The 20,197-nt window shown below is 36.6% G+C and overlaps 1 protein-coding gene across 3 annotated transcripts in view; it reads right to left on the minus strand.

The window, feature by feature from the left end:
- Dcc (DCC netrin 1 receptor) overlaps positions 1–20,197 on the minus strand; it is a 1,126,179-nt gene that overhangs the window by 33,844 nt on the left and 1,072,138 nt on the right. The window contains exons 26-27 of one of the 3 annotated variants that reach the window (XM_033757479.1): positions 8,932–9,087; positions 1,210–1,419 (exon numbers count right to left, since the gene is read on the minus strand). In XM_033757479.1, coding sequence (XP_033613370.1) covers positions 1,210–1,419; positions 8,932–9,087 — 366 coding nt within the window. Of the gene's footprint in view, positions 1–1,209; positions 1,423–8,925; positions 9,088–20,197 lie in introns of all 3 variants that reach the window. The other 2 variants (XM_033757478.1, XM_033757477.1) reach the window with 2 other exon arrangements.

The raw sequence follows: 20,197 nt of genomic DNA on the forward strand, positions 1-20,197 counted from the left end.
CATTCATGGTTGGGATCTTGTACCTCTACATGGCAAGTCTTCATTCTCATTTTTTCCCCTTACCTCTGTCCTCCCTTCACCCCCTCCTCCCCTCCCCATGTACAAACACTTTATTTTCATCTTTTCATTATCTCACATTTTTTTCTTTTCCCTTATTACCCTTCCCCTACCCATCCCACCTTCCCTACACCTTTAGCCCCTTTCTTCCCATTTCACAATGTCAGTAATCTTATTAGGATCTTATGTATTATTGCACATTATTCACACCAGGGAAACTATTTCGGTATATTTTTACAATGTGGATTATCCCAGTTCAGCTTCCTGATTAAATTAGAATCACTGAGCTTTATTTTTCTGTGCCAGATATACTGGAGTTGTTTAGAATTATTCTGAAGTTCCTTATCATTTAAAGCACTACATATTTATCTGTATGTATCTAATTATCAATTGACCTGTCATTCATTCTACCCATGCAGTATTTTCCCCTTCCTCGTTTTTTGCTCTGTACTTCTCCCCCGCTCTCTTTTTTCAGCTTCTAACAAACAAATTCAGCCCTCCTTCCTCCCTGTTGGATACCAACTGAGATAATAAAAATAGCACTGCACTGCCAATGTAGGCCTCTGGTCCTCATCCTTGTCATTTGATTTTCCTAGCAAGACATCACAGATACATGAATTCCTACCTATTTAAATACTGATGTCTTCATTTCTAAAATTAGAGTCTACACTGGTTCTGACACTCCTTTCTGGTGCATGTACTTCGACTTAGGAAGATGGTAACTAAAGGCACCTGGGAGGTGACACATGATGAGATTAAATCTGTTTCTCTAAGAAGTCATTTTGCAGAATTTTGTACCTAGTCTTGGCGTTTAGTGTTAGATCTTAGAATGCATATAGCAGAATGAAGAGTGAGGGAATCAGAAATATTTCTAGGTCCCTGAAGTACAGTAAAAGTGATGGATGGGCATCTAGGATTCATGAACAACTTTCCAAATGCATGAAAAGCACCTACCAGTAGCCAGTTCTTCTTATAAAACACATAGTTCAGAACTCTATGACAAACATCAGTATCAAACATGAGCGCAAAGAACATGCCATCAGTGTCAAAAATACGTATTACCTCTCGGTTTTCTCAGGCACCCCCACACAGTGAAGTACAAGCACCAACTATAACAAGAATCTAAAGGTAAGAAAATGTGGGTTACTTTACCTGGCTGAGACAAAAGCGGTGTGTAAGGGACTTTCGGTTCTATTGCACTCATTGGTGGAGGTAGCAAAGGGTTGGCAAAGCTGCGAAGCGGATGAGTTGGTCGAACACATGCCGTGGGGATGGTTCTGCTTGGTGCCTCCTCACTGCTGGGATGCTCCGGTTGGGCTGGGGGCAGCATGGGTGCTTGTTGGGTGGTGGGTCCTTCACTCACTGCTGCAATGGAGACAAAAATCTGTGCTTTCTCTAATTCTCTTGAATTAGTTCAGAGACAAACTAGAGGATTTGGTCAATCTCTTCTCCAAGTTACAGACATCTTCATCCCTTCACCTTCAGGTATTTATGCAGTATGATTAACACTTCCCTTTTAAATGCTAGAAAAAGATCCGGAGGGTCAGAGCTGGAGAGTAGTAACATACAGTTAGCACTCACTATATTACTTGAATTGTCTGGGCTCTGTAATCATAAGTGATGAGGTGAGAAAAAAGAGTTATTTCTCCTTTCATAAGTAGCAGTGTCAGTGAAATTCAATGTACCAAACCCAGTTACAGCTGCACTATTATCTACCAGCCCATATGCCAATTTTTCTGTGATTTAAACATGCCATGTCAACTGTCACACAAATCAGAGTTATAGGGTGCTCAGAGGCAATGCTAATAAAATGATACAAATAATAACCACTATCATTATCTCCCATAACAAAATAGAGGCACACCTAGCTAAAACATATATGCGGAATGACTTCACTGGAACAAGTTGGCCTAGATGCAGAATTATGATTTTTCCTACTTGGTAGCAAACCTTGTAATTTTCAGGCAGATTACTATAGTTGAAGAGGTTTCACATAGTCATTTGTGACAGCCTATGGGCTTTTAGACAGCTTTGTATATAGAAATGCACCTTTTTTTCAGAGAACACAGTTGAGTAGACTAAAATATTTTCAAGGCGATTTCTCTTGCTAAGGATGATCTGAATAAACTTAAGTACTCATTCATATTCAAAGTCAACAGGTCTGGGTTAAACTGCAAATGAGAGCAGATGCCTACTGGCTGTAAATGTTAACGTCATATGAGTGTTTCTGATGATTTATTTCTTAAGAAAGTTTTCTTGGGTACATTGAGAAAGATAATATATCTTACTTTCAAAAGAGATTTTAACCAGGAAATATTTCCAGATAATGAATTTAGGAGTTAATTCTGGGACATCTCTCTGGGACACTCGGAACAAAGGGCAGAGGAGATAGAAAACCTGATAATGCTGCAGGGAGTAGAGATGAAAGATACAAAAGATCAAAGCATAGTATAAAGACATGCAGAAGTGAAATGTGTGTCTCAAGGGTATTTTTACTCATTTATCTGTATTTAGAAGGGGTCAGGAGTCTTTTTGGTCACTGAGTTATCACCGGCTTACCTTACTCAAAAATAGAGGTGGAAAGTTGTAGGGCTGGCTGAGGACAGGAGGTAGCAATATAGTAATGACAGCCAAAAAAAAGAGAGACTTCATAAAAGATTTCTTCGAACAGGTGAGTAAATGTAATAAAGACAATAAACTACCTAGGATCCTAAGACTAGAGGAGGGAGGAACACTATTGTGTTTGCATTTAACCACCTTCACTGTGATCTAAAGGAGGAAATGACTTGTGGCTAATTTTCCAAATAAAGAGTTGATTATTTAGCCAAATCCCAATCTGAAACTTGGTGCCACTGGCCCAAGAGTGATGGCTTTTTTACTCTCTTGTCACCATAAGAAGGTCCACTTTAATGTGGGTCTCCTTCAAATCTCAAGTGCTACAGGATGCTTATCAAGTGTTAAGAGTGCAGAAGAGCGCAGAAGGGGAAAAACAGGCTCCTCCAGAAGATGTTACAGAGATAATCCTAAGGATGGAGAAAATTATGTTTCAAAAGTGATTTATAAAACTGAGCATCATAATATATGCCTGAAATTACAGGATTCTGAGGCTGGAGGATTGCAAGTTTGAGCTCAGCCTGAGGAATTTAGTGATACCCTGTTGCAAAATTTTAAAGAGGGAGCTGGGATGTAGCTTAGTGGGAAAGCCTGGGTTCGATCCCCTATACCTCACACACACACACACACACACACACAAAAAGAGTTATGGTCATAATCTTCCAGGGAAAAAGTCTATAGCTTAGTGAAAGCCTGGGTTCGATCCCCTATACCTCACACACACACACACACACACACAAAAAGAGTTATGGTCATAATCTTCCAGGGAAAAAGTCTGGGAAGGCTTAAAACCCTTTGCTTTCCACTTGAGGGAAGGTCTCTCTATTCCCAAGGCTGCTTCTCTCTGATCCCTTTTAATCTTCCACAGGCTGATTCTTATTGAAGGATTCATATCATCATCTGTCGAGGTAAGAAATTTCACAATTTTCTAGTGATATGTACCTTAGGTAAATCTATGAAATGTGGGCTACAATTAATCCATATGTTTTAGAACCTGTTTTAGCATTAAAGGAATATTTTGATTTCCTTTATTTTTCTCCCTCCCCTATTGTCTATTTCTTTTGCATTTTCAAGGGAAATATTATATTATCATGATCACTTTAATAAAATTTGCATGTATTTTTAAAATTCCTTTGAAACCCAGTTTCTTATTTTGACAAAGACTCGTACATCATATAAATATGATATCTTTGAAATTATGCTGTCCACTCCCAATCCTGCTCTTTTATACTTATTGGTCTTCATCAGCCTCTCCAAAAATAAACATTCTCTGCATGCTCAGTCTTGCAGTGCCAAGTTCTACCTGGATATTGTGATTCCCAGTGGGATCACCATAACCGGGCCTTAACGGAAAAGGACAAGCGCCATGACGAGATCCATCCTTCGTATCATCCCCAGTTGGAAAGAAATTACCTAAATCCCTGGGTGAAAGGCACTGGTTTTGTTTTGTTCAAAATGGTCTACACTGAAGACCCAAAAAACTCCACCGAAAGACTTCTAGACCTAATTGACAGATTCAGTAGAGTAGCTGGATACAAGGTCCACACCCAAAAATCAACAGCCTTCTTGTACACAATTAAGAGACTCACTGAGAGAGAAATTAAGGAAACAATTCCCTTCACAATAGTATCGAAAAAAATGAAGTATCTGGGAATCAATCTAACAAAAGAAGCAAAAGATCTCTACACTGAAAACTATAGCACTCTGAAAAAAGAAATTGAAGAGGATATAAAAAAATGGAAAGATCTTCCCTGCTCCTGGGTAGGAAGAATCAACATAGTGAAAATGGCCATACTACCAAAAATGCTATACAGATTCAATGCAATGCCAATTTAAATTCCAACACTATATTTCACAGAACTAGAAAAAAGAATCCAAAAATTCATTTGGAACCATAAGAGACCTAGAATAGCAAAAGCCATCCTAGGCAACAGACACATGGCACCAGGTATAACAATTCCCAATTTGAAACTATACTACAAAGCCACTGTGATAAAAACAGCATGATACTAGCAAAGAAACAGACCTGAGGATCAGTGGAAAAGACTGGAAGCTACAGAAACAACTCCAGGTGTACTCAGCTACCTCATCTTCGACAAAGAAGCTGACCATCCCCACTGGAGGTAAGATAGCCTTTAATAAATGGTGTTGAAAAAACTGGACCTCAACCTACCAAAGATTGAAACTGGGCCCTTATCTTTCACTGTGCACTAAACTAAAATCCAAGTGGATCACAGACTAAATATTAAAACATAAACACTAAACTTGCTGGAAGATAAGTTAGGCAGAACTCTGGAAGACATTGGTATTGGAAAAGACTTTATGAACAAATCCTCAGTAGCACAGGAACTAGCAGAAAGAATCAACAACTGGGATCTCATCTTATTAAGAAGCTTCTGTGCTGCAAAAGAAACCATCAGCAGAACTAAGAGACAACCTACAATGTGGGAAAAACTTTTTACCAGCTGCTCCTAAGACAAAGGACTTTTATCTAGAATATAGAAATAACTCAGAACAATCAGCACCCCCAAATATAAAGAACCAATTCAAAAATGGACATCCAAAATGAACAGACATTTCTCAGACAAATAAGTAAAAGCAGCAAGTAAAAATATGAAAAAATGTTCCACATCACTGGTCATTCGAGAGATGCAGATGAAAACAACACTGAGATTCCACCTCCCCACAAAGAAATCACACAATAACAAATGTTGGTGGGGTTGTGGAGAAAAAGGAACCCTTCCCCATTGTTGGTGGGAGTGCAGACTGGTACAACCACTATGGAAATCAATATAGAGATACCTCAAAGAGCTTGGACTGGAGGTTCCATTTGACCCAGCCATCCCTCTGCAGGGTATCTTTCCAAAAGACCTAAAAGAATTGTATCACAGTGATGTATACGCACCTGTGTTTATAGTGGCACAGTTTGTAATAGCTAAAACTTGGAAACAGCCCATTTGCCCATCAGTTGGAAACTGGATAAAGATGTGGTTTTTCTATAAAATGGAATATTACTCAGCCATAAAGAATGAGAAAATAGATTCACTCATAGGAAAATGGATACATATTGAGGATATACTCCTAAGTGAAATAAATAAGGCACACATATGTAAACACCGAATAGTTTCTCTGGTGTGAATAAACTGCAATAATACATAAGATCCTAATAAGATTACTGACATTGTGAAATGGGAAGAAAAGGGCTAAAGGTGTAGGGAAGGTGGGATGGGTAGAGCAAGGATAATAAGGGATAAGAAAAAAATGTGAGATAATAAAAAGATGGAAATAAAGTGTTTGTAGATGAGGAGGAGAGGAGGGGGTGAATTGAGGGCAGGGACAAGGGGAAAAAATGAGAACCAAGACCTGTCCTGTAGAGGTGCAAGATCCCAACAATGAATGTAACTGTACTGTATCCCTAAAATGTACCAATAAACTCAAAGCTGGAAAAACAAACAAACAAACAAAAACCAAAATGGTCACAATGCACATGAGTTTTCATAGATAATTCATAATTCTTATATTTTTGTTGGAGCAAAATAAATATTTTTCAAAACTGGCTGGCATTTCAGGCAGTGAAAATCCTTTAACAAACACAGTAGCAACTTCTTCACCAGAGAAATGCTCTCATTTCAGATGAACCTGTTTGACCAGTTCAGGTGCCAGCTCCAGAACAAGTATGCAAAACAAATTGGCTCAGTGTCATGACATTTAGCTGGGTAAGAGCTCTGAGAGCAAAAAAAGGTACTTTTACCCATGAAGTGCAATTCAGAATACAGAATGAGAAACAAATAGGTGCTGGCAAGGCACTCGTTCAAATGATAATCTAGTCTGAATTCATTGTACAAATAGCCTACAATTACACGGCAGAGTCAAATCTTAAGGCACTTTATAATAATCAATGTCAACACACATAATTGCTACAGAATAGCTGGTAAAATATTGCAAAAATAGCAATGAGGATTTTTCTTCTATCTAAAAACTGAAATATTTGATAGAAATATAGCATACCAATAACTCTAAACAGAGACTCTGAGACATGCAGACCTCTAAATTCTCGATTCCCTTATTAATCTCAGAAGTACAGCATCATGCAATATTTTTGGGTAATCCAGTTCCTCATAGCCTGGATTTTTTTAAAGTACCCTGGGGCATCGTCCAGGGATGCCACTTCATTCCTGACTGTCAATGCCATTTGTTAGTTGACTTACAATTTGTGGGAAAACAAGGTCAGAAATGTAGCCTGAACATATTTCCCACCAATCAAGATAATAGAACTGAAAGGGATAGTGGAATCACATACATTTCTCTACTAACTACTTGTTTCAAAGATGAGGGAAGGTGGGCACCAGTTTATAAATGATCTGTGGTCCCAACACTACCTATTTTAGAAGGTTTCAAAGTACAGTGATGCTATTCACTGGTTCCCATTTTCCTGCAAAGGATAAGAAAAGAACTACAGTTTCTTACTTGGAAGAGGAATTATTTGTCCATCACAAATATTGATGTGCTAGTAAACACATAAAATGCAAATGTACATAGAATAGCTTCCCTTTTCTTAGAGTCGGGGAGAAATCTGACATTGTGACTTTAGAAAGCAGCAAGTCTTTGGAGCAGGGCTTTAGTAATTTATCTCTAAGAAACTCAGAAGTCTTTCAGATAACTTTGCAGAAAGAGTTTCTACACTTGTAAAAGCCAGCTTTTTCTATGTGTATACCTACTACACAGCTTTTCCACTATCAAAAACGCTAAAATAGTGTGAGAGTAAATCTTTTTTTAACCATAAGGGTAAAAAGCCCCACATTTTTATCAGTCTATTGCATTTACGGTCATTTGCTCCATGGTTTAATAAAATAATATTTTTCATGTTGCACCAAATCAAGAAAATAAAGGAAGGTGTGGATGGAATGTTGGAATTCAATGAATAAAGTTTTAGAAGAGGACAATATGTTTTTCAAAGAGAAAAATGAATACACGACAAAATAATTACTGATTAAAAATAATCTTGGCTTGGGTCAGTCACACCAGAGAGACCAGAGAAAAGACCATGCTACACATTTTTTTATAAAGTCATAAAATATAAGTGATAGAGTAAAAACAACTTTTTTTTTTTTTGAGGCAAGTTCTCATTAAGTTGCTCAGGCTGGTCTTGAAATTGCAATTCTGCTGTAGCCTCTGAGTAGCTATGATTACAGGCGTGTGCCACTTAGCAAAACCTTCTGTTTAAAAAGTGAAGAAGGAACTTATGAGTCAATTTTTTAACTGGAATCACATGTCTAGTTGTATTTGGGAGGTGGAAATTTGTGTTAGACTTTCCACATGTTTCTCATATATTCCCTTCTATGTCGTTTAGGAGGTGATTTTTCCCTGAGTTTTTGCACACAACTCTATTCTGTGGATATGATGTGCAGTGAGAAAAAGGAAAATGAATCTAATTCTTCCTTGGCAGAATTTTGATGCCTTTTAATTTTAACCTTGCTACAAGTAGACAATTTATGATTTCTTAGAGATGCCCCTGTTGAGTTGGACAAAATATAGCTTACTTCACAAATATATTTTATTGCTGTTACCATCATATCTATTACAAACATATTCCCTCTCATATGAGCTGCTGAGTCACCTGTTCTTAACTAAGAGATGAAAGCCATAAAATCGATTTAAAAATGCTGTGCTCAAAGGAAAAAAGTCAGTGGCACAGGAGAAATCACTAGGGTGCATATAACAGTTTAAGATTCACCCCCCCATTCCTGCCTTCCTTCAGATAAATGAAACACTACTGTGGAAATCTTTTCCCTCTCAATAATTAAAAGCTGAAAAAGTATTGCTTAAGTGATTAAAGAAAACCAAAGTGTTCGTCAAGTATATTGGTTCACTGAGAATCAATGAGAAATATCTCTGTGTAATTAACAGATACTAAATAAAACCACAATGGTGCTATCCCTTGATTATTAACTTCCAAGTTAATGGGATATATTAATTTAAAGCATCCTCTGTATCACTGTTTTATGGAATCACTTGGCCTCTATTGCCAACACACCTCATAATGTCAATGAATTGTGCTGTGGAAGGAGCCCTGGGGCATCAGTCTAAAAGCATGTAGCTAGGATCCAAAAGACAATTACGTTGGAAAAGAAAATTCTCATACCAAAGTCATAGGTAAATCAACCTTAGCAAGTTACAAGAACAAAATGCTACATATTTGACGAGACATCTTGCTATTCATTTTTTTCATAATAAAAAGAATGAAACATGCATTACACTGACTTCTTCCTGATCCAAAACCTCGGTCCACTGACAACGTTGGGAATGGTACAGGCCGGAGAGTGAACTGTGGGTGGGGGTATCCACATGTAGGAGATGGGAGGATTCCAGGATACTGAGCACTTTCTAGGGTTGGCACTGGGATGGCACTCACAACAGCTGCAAAACAAAGATAGCATTACATTATTATTTTTAATCCTATGCATCTACCTAACAATCATAAATGGCTAAATTTTTAGAGTCTCAAGTCCAAGTACATTATTCATAGCAACATGTAGCTTCATAGAGACTCTCTGAGCTTTCTCCATAAACCCCTTTTTACTTTACATGCATGCATATTTTCCAAAAGAAAAGATTTTTAAAAATCACATTCATCATTTTAGATATAAATCACATTGGATTACTATACTTCTAAGCAGAAAAAAATGTGGGTCTATATTACATTATTCACTAAGTCTTGGTACAGCTTCATATTGATTGCTGCACCATCCAGAAAATACAAAAATAAGACACTTGAATTAATAACGAATTATTTTGCAAATCAGGAGGTTTCTAAAACTTTCTTGCAGCATAATTACAGGAAGACCTTATCTAGGTGAGAGTGACAAGATGATCAAAAATGACTTTGGATGGAGGAGAGTTCACAGTGAGCTGTGAGAAGAAAAATCACTGAGACATTGGTAGGGAAAAACTCATTATTAAAATACCCATACAAATGCAAGCAAGGTTTAGCAAAAACAATAAAACATTGAAAAAGAATGCATGTAGTAAATAGCATTCGACATGGATATGTAAAATTAAAGCACAAAATGCCCCACTCATGTCACTAAATGGTGAAATTCTAATAAACCCTTACTTTACATACAGCTGTACAGAAACACTAATGGTAATGTTAACTGAGAAAGAGATGAAAACAGTTAAAGACTTATGGTCATAGGGCATAATATACATTTTCAGTTTGTAAACATTTTATGCTGCAAAGAAGACATGATCAATAAGAGATTCTGCATCATAAACACAGATATATTCAGTAGAGAAAGTGAACTATAGGCAGTAGTTCAAGGAGAAAATTGAGTGTTGCCAACTTCCCTCGAGTAGAGAGAAACCTCCTCGTGCAGTTTTAAAAGGGATGATGGCGATCAAACCACTCTTTTGATATCCACTATGAAACCACTATGGTGATATCAAACCACTGTTTTATCATTTGGATTTTCTTAAAAGAGTGATAAACCAGAAAAAGTACAACTTTCGCAGATACAGTTATGACAAAATATTGTAAATGTTAAATTTAAAATGTATGAAAGGATAGATTTTTTTCAATTATTTTAGAAAAAAATGAATGAAAATTGGAGAATAAATGATAGCACAATGTCTCAATAAAACATAAGCTATAGAGAATAAATTATGGATATACCGAAACATAGACAGTTGTAGAAAAATAAAAAATATGTATTTAAAGAGAACAAGGACATTTTAAAAAGACTCGGGTTGAAGTCAGAAAGCAGCCAAAACAAAATTATTACAAATTCCTTAAAGAAAGAGGTTATAATTTTGCTGTCTGTTTCTTTTGCAGTACAATACTAGAGACACTTTATTCCTCAATTAAGATAATAAGAGGGAGTTTTCTAGGAGCAATATTTAGAAATCTGGTATTTTAACCAACTGGAGACTTGTTTTTGATGTATTATTTAGTGTCCTGTGTTGTATAGTTCTCATAACTGTAATAATAATATTAACAATGATAATATACTTGAACATATTTATAAACAAGAATCACAGGTTGGCATAAAATTCATTTTTATACAATACAAATTATAATCTGAGGCAGTTGATTTATTTGACCTATTTTACTAATCAAACAAGGTCATTGGATAACCAATAAGTATGATTGCTAGGTTTTAAAGTATTCCCTGTATTGACAATTTGTACTCATAAATAAACATGCCAATAATCATCTTCCTTAGATATAGATGGCACCCACTCCACACATTGTGGCTTATCAATATAAGGAAAAATTTATTATGAACTAATATTTTACACTACATTTAGTAAAAAGCATTTTTTCACAACTATTTTCTAATATGGAAGCCACATAAATGTGAAAAGAAAAACATGAAAGAATTTGGCCAGCCACAAAAATCTATAAATTAGAGAACTGAGAGAATCCAGGAGATTAGATTTATATTCTGTTTTAAGTCATTCATTATTGAAGAAAGAAATTTTACTAATACTTTCTCATTATGGCCACTGATGTGGGTAAAACTATTGAAAAATAATAAATCTTTTCTATTTATGGATCTCAAAAATGCTTATTGTTTTGACATAGAACAGTCAGTTCTACAACTTCAGCTTTGGAGGTATTTTGATCTATGATTCATTTTTGAAAGGGTATAGAGGTTGACATTTACTTTTAACACAGTTGTTGGAAAAATAATCATCCTAAAGTAAATTGGATAAAGGACTACGTACTGAAGTATGCTTTGGCATTTCCCCCTTATATATCAGTTCTGAGAGCCAGAAAAAAAAAATGTACACACACACAATACACACACACACGCACAAACACACATACATACACACCCAATTTAAATCATTCACTGCAGTACTATGCTTACGTAAAACAACTGGGAGACCCATATCACCAAGCACTTTCAATAAATCTCTGCTCTCTGGCCAAATATGACAAGAAATCTCTTCTGACACAGCTTACTGACAATTGAATTTATATCTGACACTGATGCACAAAGATTTTTCAAGTAGAAATTCCCTTACCAAATTACTTAGGTCCCTGAACAGGGCACTGTGGTATTTGAAAACTTTTACAACAATCTTTTAAAAATGTTAGCGTTAAATGCGACCTACAAGAAATCTAAAGTGAAGACTTTTTTATTGTTACAAATTTTAAGGACTAAACCCTCCCTAGATATTTCTTAATGTGATACTTGACAGGATTGAGAGATATGCTGAGGAGGAGGTGGGGACAAATATGATAAAGATAATGATAGGTTGGAGTGAAAAGTTAAGCAAAAGGATTTTTCATTCTGCCTCTCTTTGCCATATCTTTACTGTAACGACTTATGTATCACATGGAACATTAAGAAATTGCCTATTGCCCTTGATAGATAGTCATATAATCTTCATATTTGCAGGGATTCTTTGACAAGCAAGAATGGCATCCTCCATTGTGACTATTAACACGCACAAATATGTGCTTTGTACTCATCCTTGACATAGGGGTGAAAAACCCAGGTGCTCAGGTCAAATTGCCTGGGTCCATCATCTAGCTGTGCCACCTGTGAGCGAGCGTTACAGGCAGTATCTAAACAGCTACCAATGAACCCACCCCACGGCATTTTCTTCCCTGTGGGGTCCCTTCATATATATCACCAGGGTTGGCCTAGTAACTGTAGAATGTGACAGAAGGGGTAGTAGGTCACTCTCACAAGTTAAAAAGGGTGCTGTCTTGCTCCCTGTCTCAGTCCCTCTCTGCTTCTTGGTCTTACTTTCTGAAGTCACACACTCAGTTGGAAGTATCTGCCTGGTGTCACGTCGTAAGCAAATGCTCACAGACCTTGGGGAGGCTCAGTGCTGAAGACTTCAGGCCCTCACTCAGTCTGCAATAAACCTTTAAGCACGAGCCACCTAGCTAATTTGCTTTTGGAATCCTGATACTGAAAAATGTTGATTAAATGAACATTGTTTCATATTGCTACATTATAAGAGTAATTAGTCAGATGTACCTAACTATCTATTGACATGAGGAAATTATTGAAGCTATTTCTCAGTTTCTTCATCTGTACAATGGGGATGATAACAATACTGACTTTACAGTGGGGTTTTAAGAATGAAAGAGATTATTCACAAAGAAGTATAACAACTGTGGGGTCAGAAACCAGTCGTCCAGGATGACTGGTTATTGTTACTAATTTGTGGGGCGCCAATATGTCCACCCGTGACTGGGTTGAATAGCATTTGATAGAAAATATTGTTCAAAATATCCAGTTTTACAATTGAAAAGAAGAGTGCAATTTGTCAAGATAGAGGAAAAATTAGTAGTTCTTATTTCAAATTTGAACTTAGGAGAATTATAACCCGGTAAAATCTTTTTGATCAGACATGAAAGCTTTTGTCACAGGGAGGAGTACTGCATTTATGATCATAAAGCAAACACTGGGTTCAAATTAGGTTTGTTAATAGTGAGCTAAAGAAAGGCCCTTCATTTACCTGAGTAGTGCTAGAGCGACCCCACTTTTAATGTGGTTTATCTCCATGTCACAGGATGAGGTATCATATGGAGGTGACTGAGTCAGTAACTATCACAGGTTATCTGTGAAGATGGATCAAACATTGTCCACCGGCAGCAGGGAAGTTTAAGGCTTCCACAACCTCCCATAGCTTTCACCTCCTTTATACTGGACATCTGAATGGAGGTATTTTTAAAGGAGCTATGTCTATGAAGTCCAGAAATATGAAATAGTTACTAATACCTGAGAATACTCTTTTACACCATACGTATTAGCATAAAGACGAGGGAGGCTGAGGGAAGATAAATCCTAGACCGGGTCCATAAAATTCCTTTGACATGAGCTCAACATATCACAGTGTTTGCTTCTAAGCATACCAGGTGCTATTCCCAAGATACTGTGATCCCACTGGCTTTAAATATTTATGTTACCCCAAACCCTCCCCAAAAAACTTTGACTCAGATGGGAAAGTTCTTGGATTGAAGATAGCGCATTTTCTTGTTGAAATGTTTGAGTTGAAAAAAAAAAATCGGTGACATAAATCTTAGAAAGGGATCTGTACTTCATTGTTCTAGAAAATCTTTCTAAATGCTGTTTGTATTCTTTTCACACTCCATCACCTAAAAATTCTTTACTTTGCTAACTCTTTGCCAGCTCCCCACTTGATTAATTGCTATACCTTTGAGAAAGCAGTTATTTCTGGCCTTGTGAAATTCTCCCTAAAATCACAAATCCAATAAAATTACTAATCAATTTTATTTAAAAAGTCATTTGTTTATAAAAACCACCAAGAAACAAATTCTGTGCTTTCCATTCTCATTCATTCTCAATGTTTTTATGCCCCTTAGTGTACCAAACTATTGTACTGCACAGAGCACTGTGGAATGCACATAGCCTTGGGCAGGGGGCTGCAGATAGATATATAAAGTACTACTTCTTACAGTAATCAGTGAAGGTGGAAAGAGCATGTCACTGAAGGATCGAAGAAACAAATCCCATCTTAATAACATTAGGATCCAACTAGTATTTGGAATCATCTGTTAGGCAATGCTGCCATTCTTAATGTAAATTTAAATGAGCTTAGAACTCTACGTTCCTTCCCCAAATCCCTACTGTTCCGAATGAAGGAAAATTTGTATGCAATTGACGTTCATGGTACATCAAACAGCAGCTGTTTGTATTCATTCCTCATAAAAGAAAAAAGAAAAACAGACTCCAACTTGGGATTGAGTATCTCAGAGGCTGGGATTGCCCTCTCACAGGGCAGTCCCTTCCAGTGTCTGTGTGGAAATTGGTCTCCAGTGTTTTGTTTTTCAAATCGGGTTTCATTGTGATATTTTCATACGTGCATATAATGTACTTTAGAATTCCTCTTTTTAGGATATGCTTATTCTTATGTAGCTTTATTTCACTTCTCAATAAAATCTCCAATTCCATGGTTTTGTTCTGCAGACGTGTGACTAAAGCAGATGGTGGGGGTGGAAAGCAAACTCTTATAGTGAATGTTCTCGAAAGCCCACAACTAGTAAGTAGGCTCAAAGTAAAACTGTTTTTTTTTTTTATTAAACTCTACACTATATTTCTGAGAATACTTTTGCCTTTAAGAGCTAATGTAACACTGTTATTCTCTCAAATATTTATAGGAAAATAGAAAAAGAAGAAAAGTGAAATTTAGGAGGATTCTGTCCAATGAACACTCGCATTAACCAATTACCAGTCCAATTATTTAGGAGGACCAAAAATTGCATTTTTTGTCAATTTAATATAACAAGAAATATAAGAACAACAATTTTATTAAATTTATTTTATAATTTTTGAGTGTATGGTACATTTAAAGCATGCAACACTTGCCCAAGTGATCCTTGAGATAGTCAGTAGCATAAACAATGGTGCTGCCTGAGTGATGCTTGGATAAAGTGTTAAGTGGTTAAATTATAGATCATCGGTTGTAAACCCATTTTATCCTAGTTCCAATCCTTTCATCTGCTCCAGAATTTCACAGAAGAAAATAAATTGGAAGTGGCCACACAAATAGTTTCATCTCATCATGTCATAACATTCCAGAGATCAAATATAAATCTCAATCGCTCTCCAGGAACTCAACCACAGATAAATGCATGGCCAAAGTCATGTGTGGTTCCCAGTCCTTCCTGAGGATAAACTGCATCAAAGATTGTATGAGTCAGGGTGCAGAAGGCCAGCCCCCTTCTTGCCTCATTTGGGATAATTCTAAAGGACAGTCCAGGCTCAGCTGAGAGCTCTTTGGTCAGTTACTTCTCTCTCATTGCTGAGACAAAATACCCGACACCCAAAGTTAAAGGGGAAGGGGTTTCTTTGGCTTACAGTTCATAGAGGTTTCAGTCCATAGTCAGCTAGCCCGGAGGCTGGGGTGGCAGACAAGCATCTCAGAGGAGAAACAACACGGTGCACACAAAGCAGCAAAGGTAACAAGAAGGTTTATTAGCATCATTCTGCCCCTTTTATCTCATCCAGACTACCGGGATTAGGGCGGCGCCACACGAACCACTCACATGAATTGGTTTAGTAATCACCCGCCCTAACCCCAGCGTCACACATTCCAGGTTCAACTACCTCTGAAAAAGAAAGTCCACATGAGGCTTGGGGGCGGCGGGGCACATCTAAACACAAAGCAAAACACCTCTGTTATCCTGCCTCACCTGTTCATTTTCTCCTCCATGCAGCCCAACGACGCTCACATAGGCATTATCCCAGAAAGCGCTCACCAATCAGCCTCCGTATTACCGACCACAGTCTTGGAGTCTGATTTCAGGGACAGCCCGGATGTGACTGTGTAAATCCTTTTACAATTTCAGAAAAATTCTTTCTGACACTTCTAAATTTTTTGTAGGAGATAACATTTAAAATATTATTTTGGCTACTATAAAAAGAGTTGGCCTTCAGCACCATTTTGCATGCAGGAACATTAGACAGGGGAGTCAACACCTTTGTTTTTCAGCCTGAACCATCAGCTGGCAAGGCCCTCACAAGCATCAGCTTATTTAGCTGTGAAGTGTTTGGGACTAGTAGCAGCATATGCCACCTATTATTTTCAACCAAGAAATATCATCTTTGACAAATAAGCAGATTTTGCCCTCCCATAAAATTAAATACATTTTCCCTGTGGGTTTTAAACAACACAAAACAACTTCAGATAGCTTATATTTTATCTGCTAATTAACATTTTATAGAGTATGCTACAAAATGTCAAGGAAGAAAGAAAAATAATCTTACCAAAATAATGATTCCCAAATGGAACAGCAAACATCTTTATCTATGCAACTAGAAATCTGAATAATGCTATGGGCTTAGTTTATACAAGACATAAGAAGACTTGAGACCCTAGTAAATCTAATCACAAATGAGAACATTTAGTACATTTATCCACTATTTTGAACAAAATTGTAGCTCTGCCAAGATACAGATCTCCAATTTTTTAACATTGTAGTTTTCTAAGGCCTGGCCAATTTTATTAGGCACAAAGTGAATATTTTATCAGAAACCTTAAAAAATTATTTGGAAGTCAATTACATGTTGAAGCAATTTCCTTTTGTTGGCTATGGTTTCACCAATGACCACACTGTAAATATCAAAGAAGAATGCATGTGACAAAAGTATTTTTTTTCAGTACTGTGCACAAAACTGAATTCCTTGCAAATGCTAGATACACTCTCTACCACTGAGCTATGTGGTATAATTGAAAAATATGGTGAATGCTTAAATTTTAAAAAATACAACAGTGAAAGACACATTAGCATTAATCATCTTCAAAACATGCCCCCTCATTTTCAACACTCTTGTCCCATCATACTTGCCACATTCTGAAGCGGTTCTGAAGTCCTCTTTCACGAGTGTCTTTCATTGTACTATCCTGATTTTCTCCATTCCTGAATTGGTTTAAAACACGTACAGCAATTTTGAAAAAAAAACAAAAAACAAATCAAGTATCCTTGTCCACCTTATTCACCAGGTCTGGCACCATGTAATTACTGGCTTTTCCCCAAAGTCAAAATGACAATGAAAGGTAAACATTTTTAACTAACACAGCACAACTAAAGATACACTCGAAAGAGGATTACAGAAGTGAAGTGCTTCTGAAGGTGGCAAAAAACGATGGGTTAAGTGCGTTCAAATTGAGAGGTAGTGTTTCAAAGGAAGAGTAAGGCCAATGTATCTAAATTTAATAAATTTTTAATAAACATTCACCATACATTCTGGGAACACAGTGTACCCTCAGCCAATGTCATTTATTTAGACAAACACACACACACACACACACACATTATTGCCTCTTCATTTCTTACTGAACAATAATATACATATGGAAAGGAAAGGTGGGAATAAATTAACAGTAATGCCTAAAGCTTTTTCAAAGTGAAGTGAAATGCTGAGTATCCATCATTGAAAGCAAGAACTAGAACATTATCAGAAGCCATCCAATAATCCGTCTTATCACTGAGCAACTCCCATAAAGAGTAATTGCCCTTTCAAATCCTAACACCATAGATCATTTTGCCTGCCTTTAAACTTTACACAAATTGAATCACAGAGATCTATTTGATTTTGGTCTTGAAACATCATATCTGAGATTTTTCACTTTGTGTTTTGTAATTCTAATCTATTCAATTTTAGGGTTGTAGGCACTCCCATTAGAATATACTATTACATAATCACTGTAACAAAGATATGCTATGACAAATAACATATACATTCTTGGATATGTCTTTTGGTGAACATATTATCGTTATACCTTAGATCACGAATGCTTCTGTTTGCAAATAATTTGGTTCCTGAACAGAAGCATTTGGAAAAATTTTGCTTCCCTTCTGAAACTCTGCACTGGGTGACAAACATAATACAACCATCTTCTCCTCAGGAACACGAAGGTGGCCATCTTTCCCAGAACCACGCACCGAGGTACCTTTGTGTGTATCTGAGTGTGTGTGTGGTGTGTGTGAGAGATATTTCAGAATAGAATACAACTTGATTAGAATAAATTTTGTTAAAACTATGTAACAATTCAAAACCATGTACATGAATTATTTCATAATTGAAAGTAAGGAAATTCACTATCTGGCCATTTTGTGGTCTTTTTGTAGGGTGAGATACTATAAGACAAGGTTTGTTACTTTGTGCATAATTAAAGTTAGAGCTTTAGATGAAAATATGAGATAGCCCACGAAGAGGACAGAATGAACACAGGCTTTGGGTTCAGATTCTCAGTACCTTAGTTTCTGTGTTTGTAAGGTAGAGATGCTACTTTGAAAAATCATTTAAAAATAAAAAAATTATGAATAGTAGAAGGCCCAACATCCATCTTTATCTTTGAAAAAGCAGTACAGCCCAGAGGTTCAGCGAATACGCAGGTGTATGAATTGCTTAAGTGGTACAAGACCCTTTTTCTCATAGAAATAATGACAATTATGATAATATTATGAGAATTAAATGAAATAATAATTAGCAAGATATTTACTAGGTGAATGATGTTCAAAAGTTCTCAATACTCATTAGACTGCATTTCATTGCTATTTCTAAACGTTTTTTGGTGTTCAATGAAAATAATTTTAACTGACCTATCAAAAAGAAGGCATTCATTCTATCTGTAGCTGATTATAAAAAATCTTGAAAACCTGATATGTTACAAACACTGGAAGGCATTCTTATAATGTACTTACTTATTCATTCATTCATTTGATAGATATTTAGCAAGCATCAGTTTGTATCCACATATCACATATCTTAGTACCTAGCACAAAGATGAATTGCATACATTACAGCCCTATTACGAAGTAATTTACAACCTGTTAGAAGAGGAAATATTTGGATGTGAATATCTGAGCAGTAAGGCAGTGCATAAAACCCACAAAAGTGGAATAAAATACCATTATTCAAATGTGAAAAGGGGAGTCATCATATCTAGATGGAGTAAAGACAGGAAATATTGTTAGGTCAGGCTTCCTCTGAGTCATTCCCAAAGTGAAGAAGTGTGCAGACAGAAAAAAGCAAGTGAAGGACAATGCATATTGGTGGACTGAAAATTAGAACATACTTAATACATTTGTGGACCTGGCAAGAGCTGGGGTACATATTAGGAGCAGCTTTAAAAAACTGGATTTCAATGTGCTGTGCTGAAGAGGTTGTAGTGTTTTTTTTTTTAATATTTGTTTTATTTTGATAGACAGTAGGAACCACTGGATAAATTCACAGAGTTGTTAAATTCATAATACCTAGAAGATAACTAGAGACAGAAAGACTAATTATGCAGCTATCTTGGCAGTTCAGGTGCCAGTATATGCAACAGAAGAAAATTAGAATAAGTAGATAGGGATTGAAAAGATACTGTAACAGGGCCAGGGATTTAGCTCAGTTGCACCGCGCCTGCCTTGCAAGCACAATCCTGAGTTCAAGCCCTGGTATTACCCCCACCACCACCACAAATAAAAGATAACAGAAAAATCAATTGGATATAGGAACCTGTTGGATGGGGAAGTTACATAGGGAAGAGAAAGGTCCTGCAAAGATACTTAATAATGGTCATTTTTGAGAAGAAAGATGCAGAAGATAGGTACAGGCAGAACTTAGTTGCAGGAGGAAAGTGTCTAGAGGAGGCAGCTAAGGGCATAGTATCTCTGTGTAGTGAAAGCTATCTGAGATCATGGATAGTACCTCATTGTTAAGTATAACAGTTGGGAAAATAATGAAAATGCATGCAGAACTCCGAAACCAGATTTCTGAGTCCAAATTCTGGCTCCATTTTTTTATTAGCAGTGTGACTAAAAGCTAGTTTATCTCTCCAAGCCTCAGTTCCCTCATCAGTAAATCAAGCATAATAATGGTATCGTTTCCATGAGCTGAACAGTTAGCATTCATTGTAAATGCCATTCATGCTTTTGTAATTATTATAATAAAAGTGAGAGAAGATGTATTGGAGCACAGGGGAGGCAGGGCATATAGTATTAATTAGAAACTAACAACTCATTCATTAATTTCTCCGGGAAAGTATATTG

This window comes from Fukomys damarensis, unplaced genomic scaffold (assembly GCF_012274545.1).
Source record: "Fukomys damarensis isolate Sample0158 unplaced genomic scaffold, DMR_v1.0_HiC HiC_scaffold_30, whole genome shotgun sequence".
Lineage (NCBI taxonomy): Eukaryota > Metazoa > Chordata > Mammalia > Rodentia > Bathyergidae > Fukomys > Fukomys damarensis.